The 20,569-nt window shown below is 44.0% G+C and overlaps 2 protein-coding genes across 3 annotated transcripts in view; one reads left to right on the top strand and one right to left on the bottom strand.

The window, feature by feature from the left end:
* Window positions 1–12,915, bottom strand: part of LOC140391966 (NHL repeat-containing protein 3-like) — a 28,241-nt gene extending 15,326 nt beyond the window's left edge. Inside the window, exons 1-2 of one of the 2 annotated variants that reach the window (XM_072477067.1) lie at window positions 12,638–12,915; window positions 866–1,018 (exon numbers count right to left, since the gene is read on the bottom strand). In XM_072477067.1, coding sequence (XP_072333168.1) covers window positions 866–1,018; window positions 12,638–12,757 — 273 coding nt within the window. In that variant the 5' untranslated portion in view covers window positions 12,758–12,915. The remainder of the gene's footprint in view (window positions 1–865; window positions 1,019–12,637) is intronic. The other variant, XM_072477066.1, reaches the window with a different exon arrangement.
* Window positions 12,916–12,996: 81 nt separating this feature from the next.
* proser1 (proline and serine rich 1) overlaps window positions 12,997–20,569 on the top strand; it is a 48,184-nt gene continuing 40,611 nt past the window's right edge. The window contains 1 exon segment of the mRNA XM_072477064.1: window positions 12,997–13,532. Coding sequence (XP_072333165.1) covers window positions 13,488–13,532 — 45 coding nt within the window. The 5' untranslated portion in view covers window positions 12,997–13,487.

Below are 20,569 nucleotides of genomic sequence, written 5' to 3'. Positions count from 1 at the left end.
AGGTTGAAGAAAATAATAACATTTATTTGTAATTGTGAGAGCCTTTAAACCTTTAATAAGACACTTTGAAGTTATGCCAAACATTTTGAGCTGCTACCTACAGGAGCAAAGAAAATTCTTCTAAATGTTCTCTTCTACTGTTTGGCAGTTGAGATAAGGTCCAATAATACCTGTACTAGTGAAGACTTGGTACGGATTATTCACCTGAGGAAGGAGCTGCGCTCTGAAAGTTAGTGATTCGAAACAAACCTGTTGGACTTTAACCTGATGTTGTAAGACTTCTCACAGATTATTGTGAGTGAAGAGTTTGCAAACGGATGGCTTCCATTTTCTGGTAACATGGCACCAACTTCATCAAAAGAACTCAGAGTGCAGGAAGAGAAAAGGCCACCCTGCCCATCTATGTTAATCTCTCCAGTAGACAGCTCTCACAAGGACATCTCATTGTATGGTTCATAAGCCCAATGTTTAACCCTCCATTACCATGCTTGGTCGTCTGTTCAAACATTTATATCTCGAGTAAATAGATTCTCAAAATTTGCTGTTCACTGATTTCCCTTAAGACACAGGCTTAAAAATACGACATGCATATATTTGCTAAGTTCATATGGTTTAGTGGTACAATACTTGTATTATTTCATTGAAGGGGCATAACAAAAGCTATATGCATCTCCACAGGGAGGGGGGTCAGTGATTGTGACTGTTCATGCTCATCTCTAGTAATTTAATCACAAGCGGCAGAGGTCTAGGCTCAAGCAACCGATCTGCCTTTCCAGTCAGAAAGCAGGAAAAAATAATAAAATGAGCGGATAGTATTAAATAATTATCTTATCACAGTATGTTCAAGTGAAAATGTATGTCTTACCTGTGCCACATAAACAATATCCGCCACTGGGTCGACTGCAACACCAAACACTTGACCTGTGAAAAACGTTGGAAGCCGAGGCCATCCTGGATCCAGTTTGTAGAGATTTTTCTTAGCTAGTTTAGGTGATTCCACATAATATCCAGCTGTTGCCTGATGGGTGCAGACATGAAAAATAATTTTAAACATTTCCCTCAAATAACCGGTTCATTATCCATCACGTTCCTCAAGTAGCTATGGTGTAATACCAAGTAAAGATTAGAATACAGGAAACTCACCTTTAGTTTTACATTTTATATTTGGTGATTAGAAAACATATTTTATTATTTCATTATTGACTAAAGGAGAGAAAAGGGCTGCAGTCAATGCACTACTGGTACATGTGTAAAATCTTGGATAGCTTTCAGCAAACTAACCTGTATGATATTATCTTTAAATCTTGCAGTTCAAAATGTAGTTTTATGAAAAACACTGAAGAGAAGGCAGATGACAGTCTCTTCTGTATGGTCATTAAGAATAGCTCTTAATGCAATTAGAACATTAAAGGGAAGTGATTAGGACAATACATGTTTTAAATTTGTGCGAACAATCTTGCAGTTTGAAATTTGGCTTCTTTGACAAAGGGCCTGACACAACCAGAAATCACTGAAATTCATCCCCTAACTCAATGAGTCAAATAAATAAAGGGAGAAGTCAGGCTTGATCACTGCCTCATAACTCTTGCTTGGAAGTGCAAATGTGTGGCTGTTAGGATTCCTATAACCAAAAGGCATGTACAATATGAAAATTGGTCATTTGGGGAATTGTATATTAAGAATGTGTGGAATATAATTTTTATTGAAAAGTAATTTTCCCTTTGTATATTTGATGTAAATACATGGGGGGGGGGGTATTTCTGTCCCCATTAAAGAAACTTTTTAAAAAGCCCCCCAATATTTCAACAGCCTAAATTGGTGATGGGGTGAGCTCTCTTGACAACCATGGTGTTATGGGACTTGCCCCTGAATTTATTGGCGAGTTTTCATAAATATATGGCGGGAAACGTCTACAGTGCAGGCTGCATCCACTGTTTCCGCCGGAGTTGAGACTCAGCCAAAAGAAATCCACAAATTCCACCCATTGTTACTGCCTAGAATAAGGGGCGGGATTCTCCACTCCCACACCGAAGTGGCCGCGCCGTCGAGGTTCACGACGGCGCGGAACGGCCCCGGTCGCGACCGATTCAGGCCCTGACAATGGGCCAGTATCGGGGCCGCGTCATCTACCCGCGCCAGGCCTTGTCGCCCGCGCATGCGTGGTTGCCGTCCTGTCCAAATCCGCCCCGCAAGAAGATGGGGGACGGATCTTGCGGGGCCGCGGAAGGAAGGAGGTCCTCCTTCAGAGAGGACGGCCCGACGATCGGTGGGCACCGATCGCGGGCCACCCCACATTCAAGGTGAAGCCCGGTGCAGAATCCCCCCTCGCCCCCCCCACAGGCCGCCCCCCAGCGTTCACGCACCGTCCACGACTGTAGCGACCAGGTGTGGACGCCGCCGGGGGGAACCCGCCGTTTTGGCCTGGCCGCTCGGCCCATCCGGGCCTCAGAATCGCGGGGGTGCTGGAGAATCGCCATTTTGGGTGTCTCCGGCGATTCTCCGGCCTGCGAAACTCGACTGGCCCGTTCCCGCCGCTCGGGAGAATCGCGGGAGGGCGTCGGACCGGCGTCCCCGGAAATTTCGACGGCCTAGGCGATTCTCCCAACCGGCGTGGGAGTGGAGAATCGCGCCCCTGGTCTGTATAAGGAAGATAGAGATAATGATAAGAGGAGATTTTTCAATATAAAATGAAAATGCATCGTAAAGATGCTTTTTCAATTTATTTTCTGCAGCAAGTGTTTTGAACCATGAATAATTATTTAGTTGAGTAAAAATATATCTGTAATTTTGATTTCAGTTAGGTTGTTTTGGAGCCTTGGTACCTGGAAGAGTGGATAGACTCCTGGTTAAAAGGTCTTTTGCATTTGAACAAAGAAAAGTACAGGCCCTTTGGCACTCCTATACGTTTGTGCGTATATTTTTAAAAAATATATTTTTATTCTCCATTTTCACATTTTCTTCAGAATTTACACCCCACCAACAAACAGTAAACGGTAACAAATACAATGTCAATCCCCGTATCAACAACAACGATCCCATCCTCCCACCACCCCAAACAACAGCCCACCTGACAATATAAGCATCAAATAAAACAAACCCTCCCAAGGTGGGAAAAAAAAGGAAAACTGAAATCAGGAATCGCCTATGGTCACCATTGACATATACAGTCCACCCCCCAACCCTCCCCCCCCCCCCCTAATATTCAATGCCATCCAATCCCCGAAAGAGTACCGTGAATGACACCCATGAATTGAAGACACTGCCCCCCCACCTCCCCTCCCAGGCTCCTCCCCTCCACTTCCTCTTGTAATCTCCTCCCCCCAACCTCGACTCCTTCCCCAACTTTTCACCCCAGCTCGACTCACCGGAACATGTTCTACCAGGCTCCGATGGCCACAGCCCCTCCCCCCACCTCACTCCCGTTCACTGGCCGGCTTAAACTGGCCAGCATGGAGGCCCCCGCCCGGGTCTCCTTCCCCCTTGCCCGGTCCCAGGAAAACCAAGAAATCCCCTTTAGCACACAACCCCGCATACACACCCAAGCCCCAAAGAACTATCATTGCAAATGAAAGTCCCATTTCTTCCCTTGTCCAAATATATACTCATCTAGTACATACACCAACACGCAGTGAAAAAATAAAGTTACATGAGGCTACATCGGTATGTGCATATATTTTTAATGAGGTTTTACAACCCCTGACGTTAAAGCAATGGGTTAGAAGTTATGCTTGTGGAAAAAGGTTTTTAAAAATCTTTATCATTGCCTAGCAACAGTCGTCCACAGTCACAGAGGAACAGACAGGAGGGTAGAGTTGGTGTATGCCAGAGATTGAAGAGGATTTTCAGTTCTCTGAGAAGAAAACCCTTCAAAGTTAATAGAAGGGTCTTAATTATAATAATCTTTATTAGTGTCACAAGTAGGCTTACATTAACACTGCAATGAAGTTACTGTGAAAATCCCCTAGTCGCCACACTCCGGCCCATGTTCGAGTACACTGAGGGATAATTTAGAATGTCCAATTCACCAAACAGCACATCTTTCAGGACTTGTGGGAGGAAACCGGAGTGCCCGGAGGAAACCCATGCAGACACGGGGAGAACTCCCCACAGTCAGTGACCCAAGCTGGGAATCGAACCTAGGTACCTGGTGCTGTGAAGCAACAGTGCTAATCACTTTGCTACCGTGCCACCCAGTTGACTGAATGATAAGTTATAAAACTTGGTAATTGGTTTAGCAGAGGTGCATGCGATTGGCAGACTTGAGTTTAGGGAACTTATTTGTTTACTCTGCCATTGAAGGAACGGTGGATTTAGAGTGTTTTGGGGGTTTCTTGGGGAGAGACACAAGTTGGGTGAAAAGCATCAAGTGAATGCTCAAAATATTCACCGAGAGAAAACCATTTGCAATTGTGCAGTTGCAAATGAGAAAGCCTTGTGTTACGCTTGTGATAACTCTTCACAGGTTTATGCTGCAGTAAAGAATCAGTAAAAATCTGAATTGTCTTCTTGTGTTTCTATTGAGATCTTTCCAATCTTTGTGTCCAGAGTAGTATAGTTAATTTTTCCTGCTTGAAAAATTATTTTATTATTTGTATTAAAATTATATTTTCAGACATCTGTGAATTTGTCCTGTAACTTACTAACAGTTTCTAAAAAAAGTTAGAACATAATGTCAGGTTTTACTCTGAGATCTGACTTAGCCAGTATTAACATTACCTGGGATCATAACAATATCGAACCATACTTAAAGATTATACTTGTGTCTTTTTATTGACCAAAGTAAAAAAACTGGATAATTTCAACTTTTCATAGGTTGAAATATTTGTTGTCACATATATATTTGAAAAGTTCTTTACTGTTATCTCAGATAGCATTCAGAAAAGTATAAACATTTACATTATCTCAACAACTGCTCTTGCTTCCATAAGATGGGTGCAGTGATGTGTTTTCAAAATATTGAGAATTCAAGGGACTAAGAATAGCTTTTCTGCATATTTAAGTAATATTCCCTTTTGATTGCATGCCGTTGCTACTTCTTTGAGGACAGCAGCTGAACTCACCAAGGCTTCTTAGCACATTCTAAATGCACAACTGCTACCATCTAGGACAAGGACAGCAGACACAAAGATCAGAACTTACGCCCCAGCTATTCACAATACATATCAATAATTTGGATGTAGATATTTCCAGATTCGCAGATTATACATAATTAGGCAGGTATGTGTTGTAAGGAAGATATGAAACAGCTACAGGAGGATTTGGACAGATTTAGTGAGTGGGCAAGAACATGGTAGATGGATTGCAATGTGGAAAAATGTGAGATAATCCACTTTTGTAGAAGGAACAGATAGATGTGCAGAGTGTGGTGGATTCAAGATTGAGTCTTTGGAGGTTCAAACAAAACATAGAGCTTTATTTAGAAGATGTTAACACTACAGGCTGCGATGAGACTGCCCGTTTGTCCATGCAAATAGCTGATGATGACATCATGCAATCGTTCTCTTAAAGTGTTGCTGTTCAGCTACAAGGCTAATTGTGAGGAAATACCAAAATCACTATGAATGAGCATTTCCTCCCCCTTTAAATTAAAGGTGCCTAACACAATAAACAGCATAACATTAACAATCGATTAGCAACATGAATAATCAAACAACAAGTCAATACGTCGTACGTTCCGGAGGTCATTGTTCTCTGTGTGGTTATCGGCAAACATCAATCGGTTGCTGCAACTTCTGCTGCCTTTGGCTTGGTGTGAATGTCATCAGTGGTTATCTGTGGAGTCGACACAGTGATCTGAAGTTGACTTGCGTTTGATTTGCAATTGAGGTGCTGTTTTCGCTAATTGGTTTGTTAGTGTCAGGTTCTTTGGAAGGTCCAGGTCGTCTCTTGGCACAGCTGAATTTGGACTTTCTGTCAGTTCCGCCTCTGGCAAATTGGTTCGAGTTACCAAAAGTTGATCCGCATGCATTCTCCATATTACATCGTCTCAGGGTTGTATGGCGTAGGAGACCTGTCCTGCCTGTGCTAAGATGGTGGCAGGATCCACTTATCATTTGTGTTATAATTTCTTGCCAGAACCTCTTGACCCCAGCGAAAAACACGTTTCACCTTGTTTTCCCACCTTGTGACCTGATCCTGCTGTTTTTTCTCAAAACGTTATTTTGTCTTGGGGTGGTTTTAGCAAATCAAATGCTGGTGTAGTTGATGTTAAACTATCAGCAATGCCAGAGAAACCTGGGTTGTTGTGTGCGCATTTAGATTGTGAACCTTGTTCTCTGGTTACCTTTACCAAATGTTTCATCATCTGTACAAAATGTTCTGCCAGCCCATTTGTGGCAGTAGTGGAGCAGATGTGTTCAATTCCATTCTCCTTCAAGTAGTTTATGAACTCTTGAGATATGAACTGTGGTCCATTGTTTCTCACTAGTTGTTCAGGGAAATAAATCTGCTGAAGGTTTCACACACTCAATTGTTTTCTCCAATGATGGCAACTTCGAGCATCGAATTGAATGAAAAACATGTGTCCTTCAAATGGTCTGGCATAATCAACATGTACCCACTGCCAGGCCTCTTCTGGCCATGCCCATGCGTGCAATGGCACTAATGGGAGGCAGGTTTCACACTCTTGCACAAGATAAACACATTCCCACCTTCTCCTCAATTTCAGCATCTAGCCCCGGCCACCAGAAATAGCTCCTGGGTTATCTCTTTCATCCTTACAGTACCACAGCGGCCTTTGTGTGATTGGTTTAATACATGTCTTCTTAATAATGGTAGAATGATCACTCTCATTCCCCAGAGGAGACTTCGGGCAAAACATAGCTTTAGCTTATGATTTTCTCCTGAAGTCTTATTGCCTTGAAGTGCAATATCCATAACCTTTGACAGTATTGGATCACTTCTGGTATGCTTCTTCATCTACCCTGTGGTTACAGGAGTGTTGTCTACTTGTTCAAAGTAGAAAATGTTTCCACACAAACTGCTTTATCAACAAACTATTTGGTAAGGGTAGTCGGGAGAGTCCATCTGCATTCCCCTGAAGGTTTGACTGATGTTCACTGACAAGAGCAGTACCCAGCTCTGCATTCTGCTCGCTGCCAGAAATGAAATCCCGGTACAAGGTCCAAATATTGTTGTTAGCGGACGATGGTCTGTCAATAAAGTGAATTTCCACCCATACAGGAATTGGTAGAACCGTTTTCTGCCAAAAATGATTCCTCGGGCTTCTATTGCTATCTGCGCATAATTGCTTTCGGCTTTATTCAAGGTCCTTGACGCGAAGGCTATCGGCTTTTCTTCACCCATGGTCATTATGTTGGAAAGCACTGCTCAGCCCCATAAAATGATGCCAGTTGCAGGGGTAAATCTGGATCAAAATGTATCAGGACTTCTGACTTGAATAGCCCCTCTTTGGCTTGCATGAATGCTTTCTCACATTGATCACCCCCCATTTCCACTTTTTATTTTTACACAGCATGTTTTGCAAGGGTCTCAGAATAGTCGGCAGATTAGGGACAAACGTTCTGTAGTAATTTAGTAAACCTAAAATGATGTAAATGGCACAGTGGTTAGCATTGTTGCCTTATAGCGCCAGGGACCCAGGTTCAATTACGGCCTTGGGTGACTGTGCGGAATTTTCACTTTCTCCCAGTGTTTGTGTGGGTTTCCTCCAGGTGCTCCAGTTTTCCCCCACAGTCCAAAGATGTGCAGGTTAGGTGAATTGGCCATGCTAAATTTCCCTTTGGTGTCCAAAAGGTTGGGTGAGTTTGTGGGAATAGGGTGGGGGCCTAGGTAGGGTGCTCTTTCAGAGATCGGCGCAGACGTGATGGGCCGAATGGCCTCCTTCTGTGTTTGCCTCGGTAATGGTTTTGACTTCCGAAGGCGAATTATGCAGTCCCTTGGCGTCGATGACCTGACCCAGATATTCAACTGAAGATTGGAAAAATTCCCATGTCTTTTCGGACTCTTAATCCATAATCTTCTAATCTCGGAAGTGTGGCATCTAGGTTGCAGAGATGTTCTTTCTCATTCGTCGCAGTAATAAAGATGTCATCCAAATAACACTGGACTCCATCTAATCCCTTTAAGATTTGGTCCATAGTTCATCGGAACACCTCTGGCGCTGAAGTGACCATCTGACCATCCAATAATGGAGCGACCCAACATCGGTTTGTTGCACCAGCAATAGTACATTTAATAATTCATCTACGGACTGTGAACTAATTTTCTTTTCACATCCTTTTTGTACCACATTGACACTTTTTCCTTGATTCAGTATGACATATGTTTTACTCGGCCCTTGCTTCCTGCAACATTTGCCTGAAGCTTGTTTCTTTTTCCAACAAATGCGTGCAATGTGGACCACAATTTATGTACATGATGTCTTTGCACCAACAACCTTCTGCTGAGTGCCTGGTTTCTGCACACCTGTGGAAGTGTGAGTCAGTGTTTGCGTTCAGGTTTCAGCTGACATCTTGTGAATTATTGTGCTTTAACTCAACTGTTGAGTTCTTTGGCTGCTAATTCCATGGATACAGCAACTTTTAAAGTTTTCTTTAAGGTCAGGTTGTTTTTGATTGAACAACCGCCTAGGAATAGCTTTGCTTCTTAAACCACAGACTAATCATCCTCTGATGGTATCGTTTGACACATCCCAAATTCGCATTGTTCTGCCAGTCTTTTCAGGGTAGCTACAAACTGTGTCATCAATCCATCTTCTTCTTGGTTGCACTCATGAAACTTAAACTTTTCTGCGATGAATAAAAGTTTTGGTAAATAGTGGCCCTGCAAAATTTCCACTATTTCTTCATACGTTTTGTGCATTGCTTTTCCGCTATACCAGACTCCGAAGGAGGTTTAATGTTTTTCCCGCCATTGTGCTCAGGAATGTTGGAACATTTATATCTGCTATCATCTTGGTAGCTTGAACAAAATAGTCGAATTGTTCTGCGTATGGGTTCCATCGCTCTGTGTTCTCATCAAACGGTCCCACAGTGCCAAAAACTCCTGCCATTTTTCTGTATGGAAGGGCCTGTGTGTGCGCGAAGTGCCACATATTTCTAGCACTACCTTGCTTTCTTTCTCCCCAAAACAAGGCACAATCTGAGTTCAGCCTATTTCCCTTTGTGCTTTAGAAACATAGAAAGTAGGAGCAGGATGCCATTCGGCCCTTTGAGCATGCACTGCCATTCATCCAACTCAATAGCTTAATCCCGCTTTCCCTCCATATTTTTCGATCCCTTTCGCTCTAAGTGCTATATCTTGAAAACATACAGTTCGGGATTTTCCGCCGGCAGGATTCTCCGCTGCCCTGGCAGCACATCCACGCCTGTGGGTTTCCCAGTGGTGTGGGATGGATGAGAAATCCCATTGGCAGGTGGCAGGAACGGAGAATCCTGAGAGCACGCCACCCAGGAAAACGCGGCTGGCAGACCGGAGAACCTCGCCCACAATGTTTTGGCCTCAACTACTTCCTGTGGTAATGAATTCCACAGGCCGACCACTCTCTTTGTGAAGAAATTTCTCATCATCTCTGTCCTAAGTGGTCTACCCCATATCCTCAGGCTGTGACCCCTGGTTCTGGACACACCCACCATCGTAAGTATCCTTCCTGCATCTACCCTGTCTAGTTCTATTAGAATTGTATAGGTTTCGGTGAGGTCCCTCTCATTCTTCTGAACTCCAATAATCCTAATCGATTCAATGTCTGTCCCTCCATCCCAAGAATCAGTCTGGTAAACCTTCGCTGCACTCCCCCTAGAGCAAGAACATCCTTCCTCAGATAAGGAGACCAAAACTGCACACAATATTCCGGGTGTGGCCTCACCAAGGCCCTGTATAATTGCAGCAAGTAATCCCTGCTTCTGTACTCAAATCCCTTCGCTATGAAGGTCAACATACCATTTGCCTTCTTTACCACCAGCTGTACCTATATGCTTACTTTCAGTGACTGGTGTCCGAGGACACCCAGGTTTTGTTGCATATTCCCCTCTCCTAATTTATGGCCATTCAGATAATAGTCTGCCGTCTCAAAGTGGATAACCTCTCATTTCTCCTAATTATACTGCATTTCACATTAATTTGCCGACTCACTCAACTTGTCCCAAATCACACTGATGGATCTCTGCATATTATATTTTGTTCCTTCATCTAAATCATTAATATATTTTGTGAATAGCTGGGGTCCTAGCACGATCCCTGTAGTACCCCACTAGTCATTGCCTGCCAATCTGAAAAAAGACGCATTAATTCCTACTCTTTGTTTCCGGTCTGCCAACTAGTTTTCTACCCATCTCTAATCCCATACGTTTTAATTTTACACAGTAATCTCTTATGCGGGACTTTGTCAAAAGCCTTCTGAAAGCCCAAATATACATCCACTGACACCCCCTCGTCAACTCTACTAGTTACATCTTCGAACCTTTCAGTAGATTTGTAAAGCATGATTACCCTTCAAAAATCCATGCTGACTCTGTCCGATCCTGCCACTATTTTCTAAGTGCTCTGTTATAAAATCTTTGATAATGGATTCTAGAATTTTCCCCACTACTGACATCAGGCTTACTGGTCTACAATTCCCTGTTTTCTCTCTATCTTCCTTGCTAAATAGTGGAGTTACATTAGCTATGCTCCAACCTGCAGGTACTGTTCCACAGTCGATGGAATCAGGGAAGTACTCTGGGATGTAGATTATGGGCATTTATCAGCCTTCAAACCCATCAATTTCCCCAACACCATTTCTCTACTAATATATATCTCCTTCAGTTCCTCCCTCTCACTAAACCCTGCTTTCCCCAACATTTCTGGTATCTCACTTCTGTCCTAATTTGTGAAGACAGAACCAAAGTATGTGTTTAGTTGCTCAGCCATTTCTTTGTCCCGTGGCACTTAGGCCCCTAACACCCCCAGCACTAAGTTTGTTGTTGCAGTGTACCTGCTACTCATAGCAACGGAATTTGTTTTCGATGAAGCACGTGGCAGGCTTCTCACCAAGCTCTAGCTTTGACAAAGAATCATCCAGACTTGAAACGTTAGCTCCCTTCTCTCTCCACAGGTGCTGTCAGACCTGCTGAGATTGGCCAGGATATTCTATTTTTGTTATCAGCATCTGCAGTAATTTGCTTTTCTCTCCAATGTTGTTTCCTTCGGATTCTTCACTTTTCTGTCTTCCAGTGGCTACAACTGTTGTTTGGCTCATTTATTATCACTTTGCGTGCCTATAAATAATGTTCAATCTTTTTATGGACGCCTACAAATGCTGTTCGCCTATCTCGTCATCAGTTTTCATGTGGTGCATTCAAGATGTGAGTCTGCAGGCTTTGGAGATTTCATCATGCAACCGTTCTCTTAAAGTGCCCCTGTTCAGCTACAAGGCTGCTTTTGAGGAAACACTAAAACCACTACGAATACACAACAGAGTATTTCCTAAACGGTAAGAAATTAAAAAGCTATGGGCAGCACGGTGGCACAGTGGTTAGTGCTGCTGCCTCACGACACTGAGGTCCCAGGTTCGATAGTGGCGCTGGGTCACTGTCCGTGTGGAGTTTGCACATTCTCCCAGTGTTTGCGTGGGTTTCACCCCCACAACCCAAAGATGTGCAGGGTAGGTGGATTGGCCGTGCCAAATTGCCCTTTAATTGGAAAAAATGAATTGGGTGCTCTAAATTTTTTTTTTTTAAAGAAATTAAAAAGTTAATGTACAAAGGGACCTTGATGTCCTTGTCCATAAATCACTGATGGCTAACATGCTGGTGCAGTAAGCTATTAGGTAGGCTAATACAATGTTAGCCTTTATTGCAAGAGGGTTTGTGTGCAGGAGTAGCGACATCTTACTTCAATTCTATAGAAGCTTGCTTAAACCATACCTGGAGTACGGAGCACAGCTTCAGTCCCCTTACCTCAGAAAGGATATTATTGCGATAGAGGGAGTGCATGGTTGCAGGGCTTTCTTATGAAGAGATTGGGAAAACTGGGCCTGTATTCTCTAGCGTTTCGAAGAGTGAGAGGTGATCAGAATAGGCAGGGTAGATGCAAGTAAGATGTTTCCCCAAGTTCGGGAGTTTAGAGCCAGGAGGCACAGTTTCAAAAAGAGGGGGACGCCACTTAGGACCGAGATGAGGAGAAATTTCTTTACAGAGGGTTGTGAATCATTGTAATTCTCTACCCTGGAGGGCCGTGGAAGCTCAGCCACGATTATGTTTAAAGGTAGAGATTGATAGATTTCTGATTAACAATAACGTAAAGGATTATGGGGATAGTGTAGGATCCACCATGACTGTATCAAATGGGGCAGCACAGTGGTTAGCATTGCTGCCTCACGGCGCTGAGGTCCCAGGTTCGATCCTGGCTCTGGGTCACTGTCCGTGTGGAGTTTGCACATTCTCCCCGTGTTTGCGTGGGTTTCACCACCACAACCCAAAGATGTGCAGGTTAGGTGGATTGGCCATGCTAAATTGGCCTTTAATTGGAAAAAATGAATCGGGTACTCTCAATTTTTTTTAAAAATAACTGTATGGAATGGCAGAGTGGGTTCGGCGTGCTGAATGACTTACACCCCCCCAATCATCGTTTGACTCAATCTTACTTCCTCAAAATACTCCCCAAACAGGTTACAAAATAGCCGACTTATAAAGCTTACCGGGTTGGCAAACCGTGCAGGTAACAATATCCAGAGAGATAAGAATGAAACTATCATGATTAATACTACCAGGGGTTTGGCTTGTTTGACAGACACAAATATCCAGCTCGTCCTCAACATGACTGTTTACCTTCGACGCTTGGGAGAACAAGGCGGCTACTTTAGCTGCCGGAGAAAAATCGTCTGCAAAAAAACAAACAAAACGATCGGCGACTTTCTTAAGCATTAAGCCTCGGTGGTAAATACACAGGGGGAAATAAAGTAAGTAAAATAAAGCGAGCGAGGAGGTGGAAATGGGGGGGGGGGAGGGGGTGAAGACGTCATTATTCGGCGTCGTCGTGGCGTGTAAGGACCCCAGGGAGAGTGCGACGGGAGGCGGCCCGGGCTCGAGCGGAAGGTTCGAGGTGGCGGCCGTTACGCAGTCAGTTAGTCAGTCAGTGAGGGTGACCCTTCATTCGTACTTCACTCCACGTCCTTCTTAACCGTCACAGAGCCTGCCGGGAAGGGAGCGAGCTCTGATATTGCGGAGGGTGGTTTCAAACCGCCGCGCCCCCCCCACCCCAAAATTACGGTTCATGTTATTGGTCATGGAGCAGGTGGGAAGGATCGGTTGGAGGAGGAAGGGGACAGGGTTCGCAGGCCAGTGTGCCTGGTAGCGGCACTCCCCCCAGTGGGGGGGGGCCCCGTCACTCAGATCCGCCCTTTTTTGTGACTGCAGGCATCCTCAGTCACAACCGGGAGGGAGCGGAAGCTGCTGCTTACTCAATAAAAGTCTCTCTTTACAATAAGGGGAGAAATTAACACCTCTTTCACCCCCCCCCCCCCCCCCCCCCCCATCACATTCTCCAAAATGGACAACAAATCGTTTGCAATCGTCCTGGATGAAATAAGGAAGGTAAAAAAACTCCAATGCCACCCGCGGATCGCTTGTGTTTACAATTAAGAATCTCAAAGCAATCTACGTCCAAACGTTTGAAATGATGTGCTAGCTTTTAAGTTATCGTTACTTTTTAGTGCAGAACTCCCCGCATGTGAATAGTGTGGAAGTAGCCACGGATGAAGACACCCAGGGTGCTGAATAGACTTGATGCTAAACTTGTCTAACCAGTGCAGAGCAGCAATCGACAAGCTAACAGGGAAGAATGTGCTGGAAGACACCTAACTGGGCAGCAGCATCTTTGGAGAGAGGAACAGAGTTGATGAACTTTCAATAGGTGCCAGTAGAGCAAAGGTCTGGAAGTCATGTTATCTTGTATGCTCGAGATCCATTTCTAGTTGCTGAGATACACGGGAGGCATTCTGGAACTGGAGGCAGCAGAGAGCTCTGAGGTTCATACCTCGTGTCATTGAGATGTGACTGGAGAAACTTGGGTCTTTTCAACCTGAAAAGGATGTGCTCGAAATTTGTGATCTCCCAGAGATATGTAATAGTTAAGGGAACGGAGAAGATTAATCTGAAGTCAATCTTTTATCATTGGAGTATGATTAGATGGTGTGGGCTGGGTTACAGGGATCAATACATAGATTGGAAGTGCAAATCTTGGAATAATTTAAGAAATAATTATATGCTGAAAGATGTGATTAAATTATTCTGAAATAGGCTGAATTGTTTTTGTATGTTATATTGTGATATTTGTTTTTTTTAAATAAATGTTTTATTAAAGCTTTTCCAACCAACGTTTTTACATAACAAAAATAGAAGTGCCAAGATGAAAGGTTGCCACCGCCGGGAGAACCCCATCAAGGACCCTCTCAAGGCGAACTTTATTTGCTCCAGGCTGAGGAACCCTGCCATAGTTGACTAGTGCCCCATGGCTGGTGCCTTTGCATGACGCCGTCCCCTCCATCATCCACTTCCTAATCATGGGCACATTGGCTGCCCAATAATAGCTGCAGAAGTTCGGCAGAGCCAGTCTCCCCCCCCCCCTTCCCGGGCTACGCTCCAACAATGCCCTTTTAACTCGTGGGGTTTTATTCGCCCACACAAACCCTGTAACAATCCTATTCACCCGCTTAAAAAAGGACTTGGTGATGAAAATGGGGAGGCACTGAAAGACGCAGAGGAACCTGGGGACAACTGTCATCTTCACAGTCTGCACCCGCCCTGCCAAGGAAAGCGGGAGCATCCCACCTTTTACACTCCCTCCATCTGCTCCGCGAGCCGGGATAAGTTGAGCCTGTGCAGGGCATCCCAGTTCTGGGCCACTTGTATCCCCAAGTACTGAAAGCTCCTCTCCACTATCTTGAGCGGGAGCTCCCTCAGTCTCTCCTCCTGGCCCCTAGCGTGGACCACGAACAGCTAACTCTTCCCCACGTTCAATTTATACCCCGAGAAGCTCCCAAAGTCCCTGAGGATCCGCATGACCTCCCCCATCCCCCCCTAGCGGGTCCGAAATGTACAACAACAGGTCATCCGCGTAGAGGGAGACCCGGTGTTATATTGTGATATTTGTAATTGATATGTCACGTTGTGGTTTTTGAAATATCTTCCTGTACCTTGTATCCTTCAACATTACGTTTTTTTAAAATTGCATTTGACATAGGAAATTTACTGTCTGTGTTACAGGTGAGGGTAAATGTTATATTGTAGCTTGTACCAAGAGACTGTACCGGTTCTCAAATTAATTTATCAAGAGAAAAAAATGAGATGAGGAAAATCACCTAACCTGTTTTACTTTGTTGATTAGAAGCAAGCACTAGTTCTTCCCTTCACCATATCCAAATATTTCTTCAAGGTTTTTGCCTGCACTAACCTCCCAGAAGTCCATAATCTTTTTGTGAAGGCCCAACTCTTGATATTGGTCATAAATATACCATTTGTAGTTTAAACCTGTGGCCCGTCTAATTTTAATGATATGCCTTGCAATAGTGCTCAATATTTGCAATTTAATATTTTGTATATCAGATCTTTTCTCTCTCATATTTCAAAACTGAAGATGTCAAATCAGTAAGGCAGCTACTTTTAAATTTCAGGAGTTTAAATTAATTTAAATTAAGCTAGAATTGTGTAGAGTAGGTTAACAAGGGCTGCCCCACCCACTCTCATAATTGGTTGTCAGTTAAGTGTCAGTCACTTAAATCTACCTTGATCTAAAAGCAGGTGGGGGAGGGGAGTCAATTCAGGACAGTTTAAAAAGAGCAACTTGTAAACTCACTCCCAGTGAGTTCTCCCAGTGAGCCAGAGAAGACACAGCCAAGAGTGAGACAGAACCAAGAGTGAGTTTGGGAATTTGAATCTAGGTGGGAATTGAATCAAATCAGGAAGGCAGCTCCTTTTAAATTTCAGGAGTTTAAATTAATTTAAATTAAGCTAGAATTGTGCAGTGTAGGTTAACAAGGGCTGCCCAACCCACTCACATAACTTGTTGGCAGTTAAGTGTCAGTCACTTAAATCTACCTTGATCTAAAAGCAGGTGGGGGAGGGGAGTCAATTCAGGACAATTTAAAAAGAGCAACTTATAAACTCACTCCCAGTGAGTTCTCCCAGTGAGCCAGAGAAGACAGAACCAAGAGTGAGTTTGGGAATTTGAATCTAGGTGGGAATTCGAAGGTGGGTGGGAGGAAGTGCTTTTTATCCCTGATAAGTGACTGGTAAGTAGTGTTTCTGTTTTTCTTTTCATTGGTATATATATATATTTTTTTCTTCGTTGTTTATTTATTTATTTAATTTTGGGGGGGAAATTGTAATTGTTGAAGTTAACCGAAGGTTTAAGACATGGCAGGAGATCTCAGACCCGTGTCATGCTCCTCATGTGCGATGTGGGAGCTCAGGGACACGTCCACTGCCCCTGGCTCCTTCACGTGCAAGAAGTGTGCCCAGTTGCAGCTCCTGTTAGACCGCTTGACGGCTCTGGAGCTGCGGATGGACTCACTTTGGAGCATCCGCGATGCTGAGTACGTCATGGATAGCACGTTTAGCGAGTTGGTCACACCGCAGGTGAAAGGTACTAAGGGAGATAGAAAATGGGTGACCAAAAGACAGAGCAAGAGTAGGAAGGCAGTGCAGGTATCCTCTGCGGTCATCTCCCTGCAAAACAGATATACCGCTTTGGATACTGTTGAGGGAGATGGCTCACCAGGGAAGGCAGCAGCAGCCAGGTTCATGGCACCGTGGCTGGCTCTGCTGTGCAGCTGGGCAGGAAGAAGAATGGCAGGGCTATAGTGATAGGGGACTCAATTGTAAGGGGATTAGACAGGCGGTTCTGCGTACGCAATCGAGACTCCAGGATGGTATGTTGCCTCCCTGGTGCAAGGGTCAAGGATGTCTCTGAGCGGCTGCAGGACATTCTGGGGGGGTGGGGGGGGGGGGTGGGGGGTGGGAGGGTGAACAGCCAGCTGTCGTGGTGCACATAGGCACCAACGAGATAGGTAAAAAACAGGACGAGGTCCTACAAGCTGAATTTAGGGAGTTAGGAGTTAAACTAAAAAGTAGGACCTCAAAGGTAGTAATCTCAGAATTGCTACCAGTGCCACAAGCTAGTCAGAGTAGGAATGTCAGGATAGATAGGATGAATGCGTGGCTCGAGAGATGGTACAAGAGGGAGGGATTCAAATTCCTGGGACATTGGAACCGGTTCTGGGGGAGGTGGGACCAGTACAAACCAGACGGCCTGCACCTGGGCAGGACTGGAACCGATGTCCTAGGGGGGGGTGTTTGCTAGAGTTGTTGGGGAGAGTTTAAACTAATGTGGCAGGGGGATGGGAACCGATGCAGGAAGTTGGAAGATAGTAAAAGAGGGGCAGAAACAAAAGGCAGTAAGGGGGAAAGTGTAAGGCAGAGAAGTCTTAGTCAAAAATCAAAAAGGGCGACAGTACAAGGTACAGTGACTGAGGGGCACTCAGTGAATAGGACCAGGAATACTAAAAGGAATAAAACGGGAAGTGAAAACATTAATGGTAAGCAACGCGGCAGGTTGTTACATGAAGATATGGGTTCAACGACAAGGAAAATTAGGAGAAAGGCTAAGCGGAAATATAACTTAGGAGAGGTTACTGATCGAGGTGTTAAGATTTAGAACAGAGGTAAAAAAGCCAACAGAAGTGTACTTTATCTGAATGCTCGTAGTATTCGGAATAAGGTAAATGAGTTGATGGCGCAAATCATCGTGAATGACTATGATTTAGTGGCCATTACTGAAATATGGTTAAAGGATGGTCACGACTGGGAGTTAAATATCCGAGGGTATCAAACTATTCGGAAGGACAGAATGGATGGTAAGGGAGGTTGTGTAGCTCTGTTATTTAAGGATGACATCCGGGCAACAGTAAGGGATGACATCAGTGCTATGGAGGATAAGGTTGAATCCATTTGGGTGGAAATCAGGAATAGTAAGGCGAAAAAGTCACTGATAGGAGTAGTCTATAGGCCACCAAATAGTAACATTATGGTGGGGCAGGCATTAAACAAAGAAATAACTGATGCATGTAGAAATGGTACAGCAGTTATCATGGGGGATTTTAATCTACATGTCGATTGGTTTAACCAGGTCGGTCAAGGCAGCCTTGAGGAGGAGTTTATAGAATGTATCCACGATAGTTTCCTAGAACAGTATGTAATGGAACCTACGAGGGAACAAGCGGTCCTAGATCTGGTCCTGTGTAATGAGACAGGATTGATTCAGGATCTCATAGTTAGGGATCCTCTCGGAAGGAGCGATCACAATATGGGGGAATTTAAAATACAGATGGAGGGTGAGAAGGTAAATTCAAGCACTAGTGTTTTGTGCTTAAACAAAGGAGATTACAATGGGATGAGAGAAGAACTACCTAAGGTAGACTGGGGGAAAAGACTTTATGGTGAAACAGTGGAGAACCTTCCAAGTGATTTTTCACAGTGCTCAGCAAAGGTTTATACCAACAAAAAGGAAGGACGGTAAAAAGAGGGAAAATCGACCGTGGATATCGAAGGAAATAAGGGAGAGTATCAAATTGAAGGAAAAAACATACAAAGTAGCAAAAATCAGTGGGAGACTAGAGGACTGGGAAATCTTTAGGGGGCAACAGAAAGCTACTAAAAAAGCTATAAAAAAGAGTAAGATAGATTATGAGAGTAAACTTGCTCAATATAAAAACAGAAAGTAAAGGTTTCTACAAATATATAAAACAAAAAAAGTGGCTAAGGTAAATATTGGTCCTTTAGAGGATGAGAAGGGAGATTTAATAATGGGAGATGAGGAAATGGCTGAGGAACTGAACAGGTTTTTTGGGTCGGTCTTCACAGTGGAAGACACAAATAACATGCCAGTGACTGATGGAAATGAGGCTATGACAGGTGAGGACCTTGAGAGGATTGTTATCACCAAGGAGGTAGTGATGGGCAAGCTAATGGGGCTAAAGGTCGACAAGTCTCCTGGCCCTGATGGCATGCATCCCAGAGTGCGAAAAGAGATGGCTAGGGAAATTGCAAATGCACTAGTGATAATTTACAAAAATTCACTAGACTCTGGGGTGGTCCCAGCGGATTGGAAATGAGCAAACATTACACCACTGTTTAAAAAAGGAAGTAGGCAGAAAGTGAGTAATTATAGGCCAGTTAGCTTAACTTCGGTAGTAGGGAAGATGCTGGAATCTATCATCAAGGAAGAAATAGCGAGGCATCTGGATGGAAATTGTCCCATTGGGCAGACGCAGCATGGGTTCATAAAGGGCCGGTCGTGCCTAACTATTTTAGTGGAATTTTTTGAGGACATTACCGGTGCGGTAGATAACGGGGAGCCAATGGATGTGGTATATCTGGATTTCCAGAAAGCTTTTGACAAGGTGCCACACAAAAGGAGGCTACATAAGATAAAGATGCATGGCATTAAGGGGAAAGTAGTAGCATGGATAGAGGATTGGTTAATTAATAGAAAACAAAGAGTGGGGATTAATGGGTGTTTCTCTGGTTGGCAATCAGTAGCTAGTGGTGTCTCTCCTGGATCAGTGTTGGGCCCACAATTGTTCACAATTTACATAGATGATTTGGAGTTGGGGACCAAGGGCAATGTGTCCAAGTTTGCAGACGACACTAAGATGAGTGGTAAAGCAAAAAGTGCAGAGGATACTGGAAGTCTGCAGAGTGATTTGGATAGGCTAAGTGAATGGGCTAGGGTCTGGCAGATGGAATACAATGTTGACAAATGTGAGGTTATCCATTTTGGTAGGAATAACAGCAAAAGGGATTATTATTTAAATGATAAAATATTAAAACCTGCTGCTGTGCAGAGAGACCTGGGTGTGCTAGTGCATGAGTCGCAAAAAGTTGGTTTACAGGTGCAATAGGTGATTAAGAAGGCAAATGGAATTTTGTCCTTCATTGCTAGAGGGATGGAGTTGCTAGAGGGATGGAGTTTAAGACTAGGGAGGTTATTCTGCAATTGTATAAGGTGTTAGTGAGGCCACACCTGGATTATTGTGTTCAGTTTTGGTCTCCTTACTTGAGAAAGGACATACTGGCACTGGAGGGTGTGCAGAGGAGATTCACTAGGTTAATCCCAGAGCTGAAGGGGTTGGATTATGAGGAGAGGTTGAGTAGACTGGGACTGTACTCGTTGGAATTTAGAAGGATGAGGGGGGATCTTATAGAAACATATAAGATTATGAAGGGAATAGATAGGATAGATGCGGGCAGGTTGTTTCCACTGGCGGGTGAAACCAGAACTAGGGACATAGCCTCAAAATAAGGGGAAGTAGATTTAGGACTGAGTTTAGGAGGTTTGTGAATCTATGGAATTCCTTGCCCAGTGAAGCAGTTGAGGCTCCTTCATTAAATGATTTCAAGATAAAGATTGATAGTTTTTTGAAGAATAAAGGGATTAAGGGTTATGGTGTTCGGGCTGGAAAGTGATGCTGAGTCCACAAAAGATCAGCCATGATCTCATTGAATGGTGGAGCAGGCTCGAGGGGCCAGATGGCCTACTCCTGCTCCTAGTTCTTATGTTCTCTAGTTTTAAT

Source organism: Scyliorhinus torazame, chromosome 15 (assembly GCF_047496885.1).
Source record: "Scyliorhinus torazame isolate Kashiwa2021f chromosome 15, sScyTor2.1, whole genome shotgun sequence".
Classification (NCBI taxonomy): Eukaryota; Metazoa; Chordata; class Chondrichthyes; order Carcharhiniformes; family Scyliorhinidae; genus Scyliorhinus; species Scyliorhinus torazame.
Note: the sequence above shows the minus strand (reverse complement) of the source record. Positions and strands in the feature narration are given on the sequence as shown.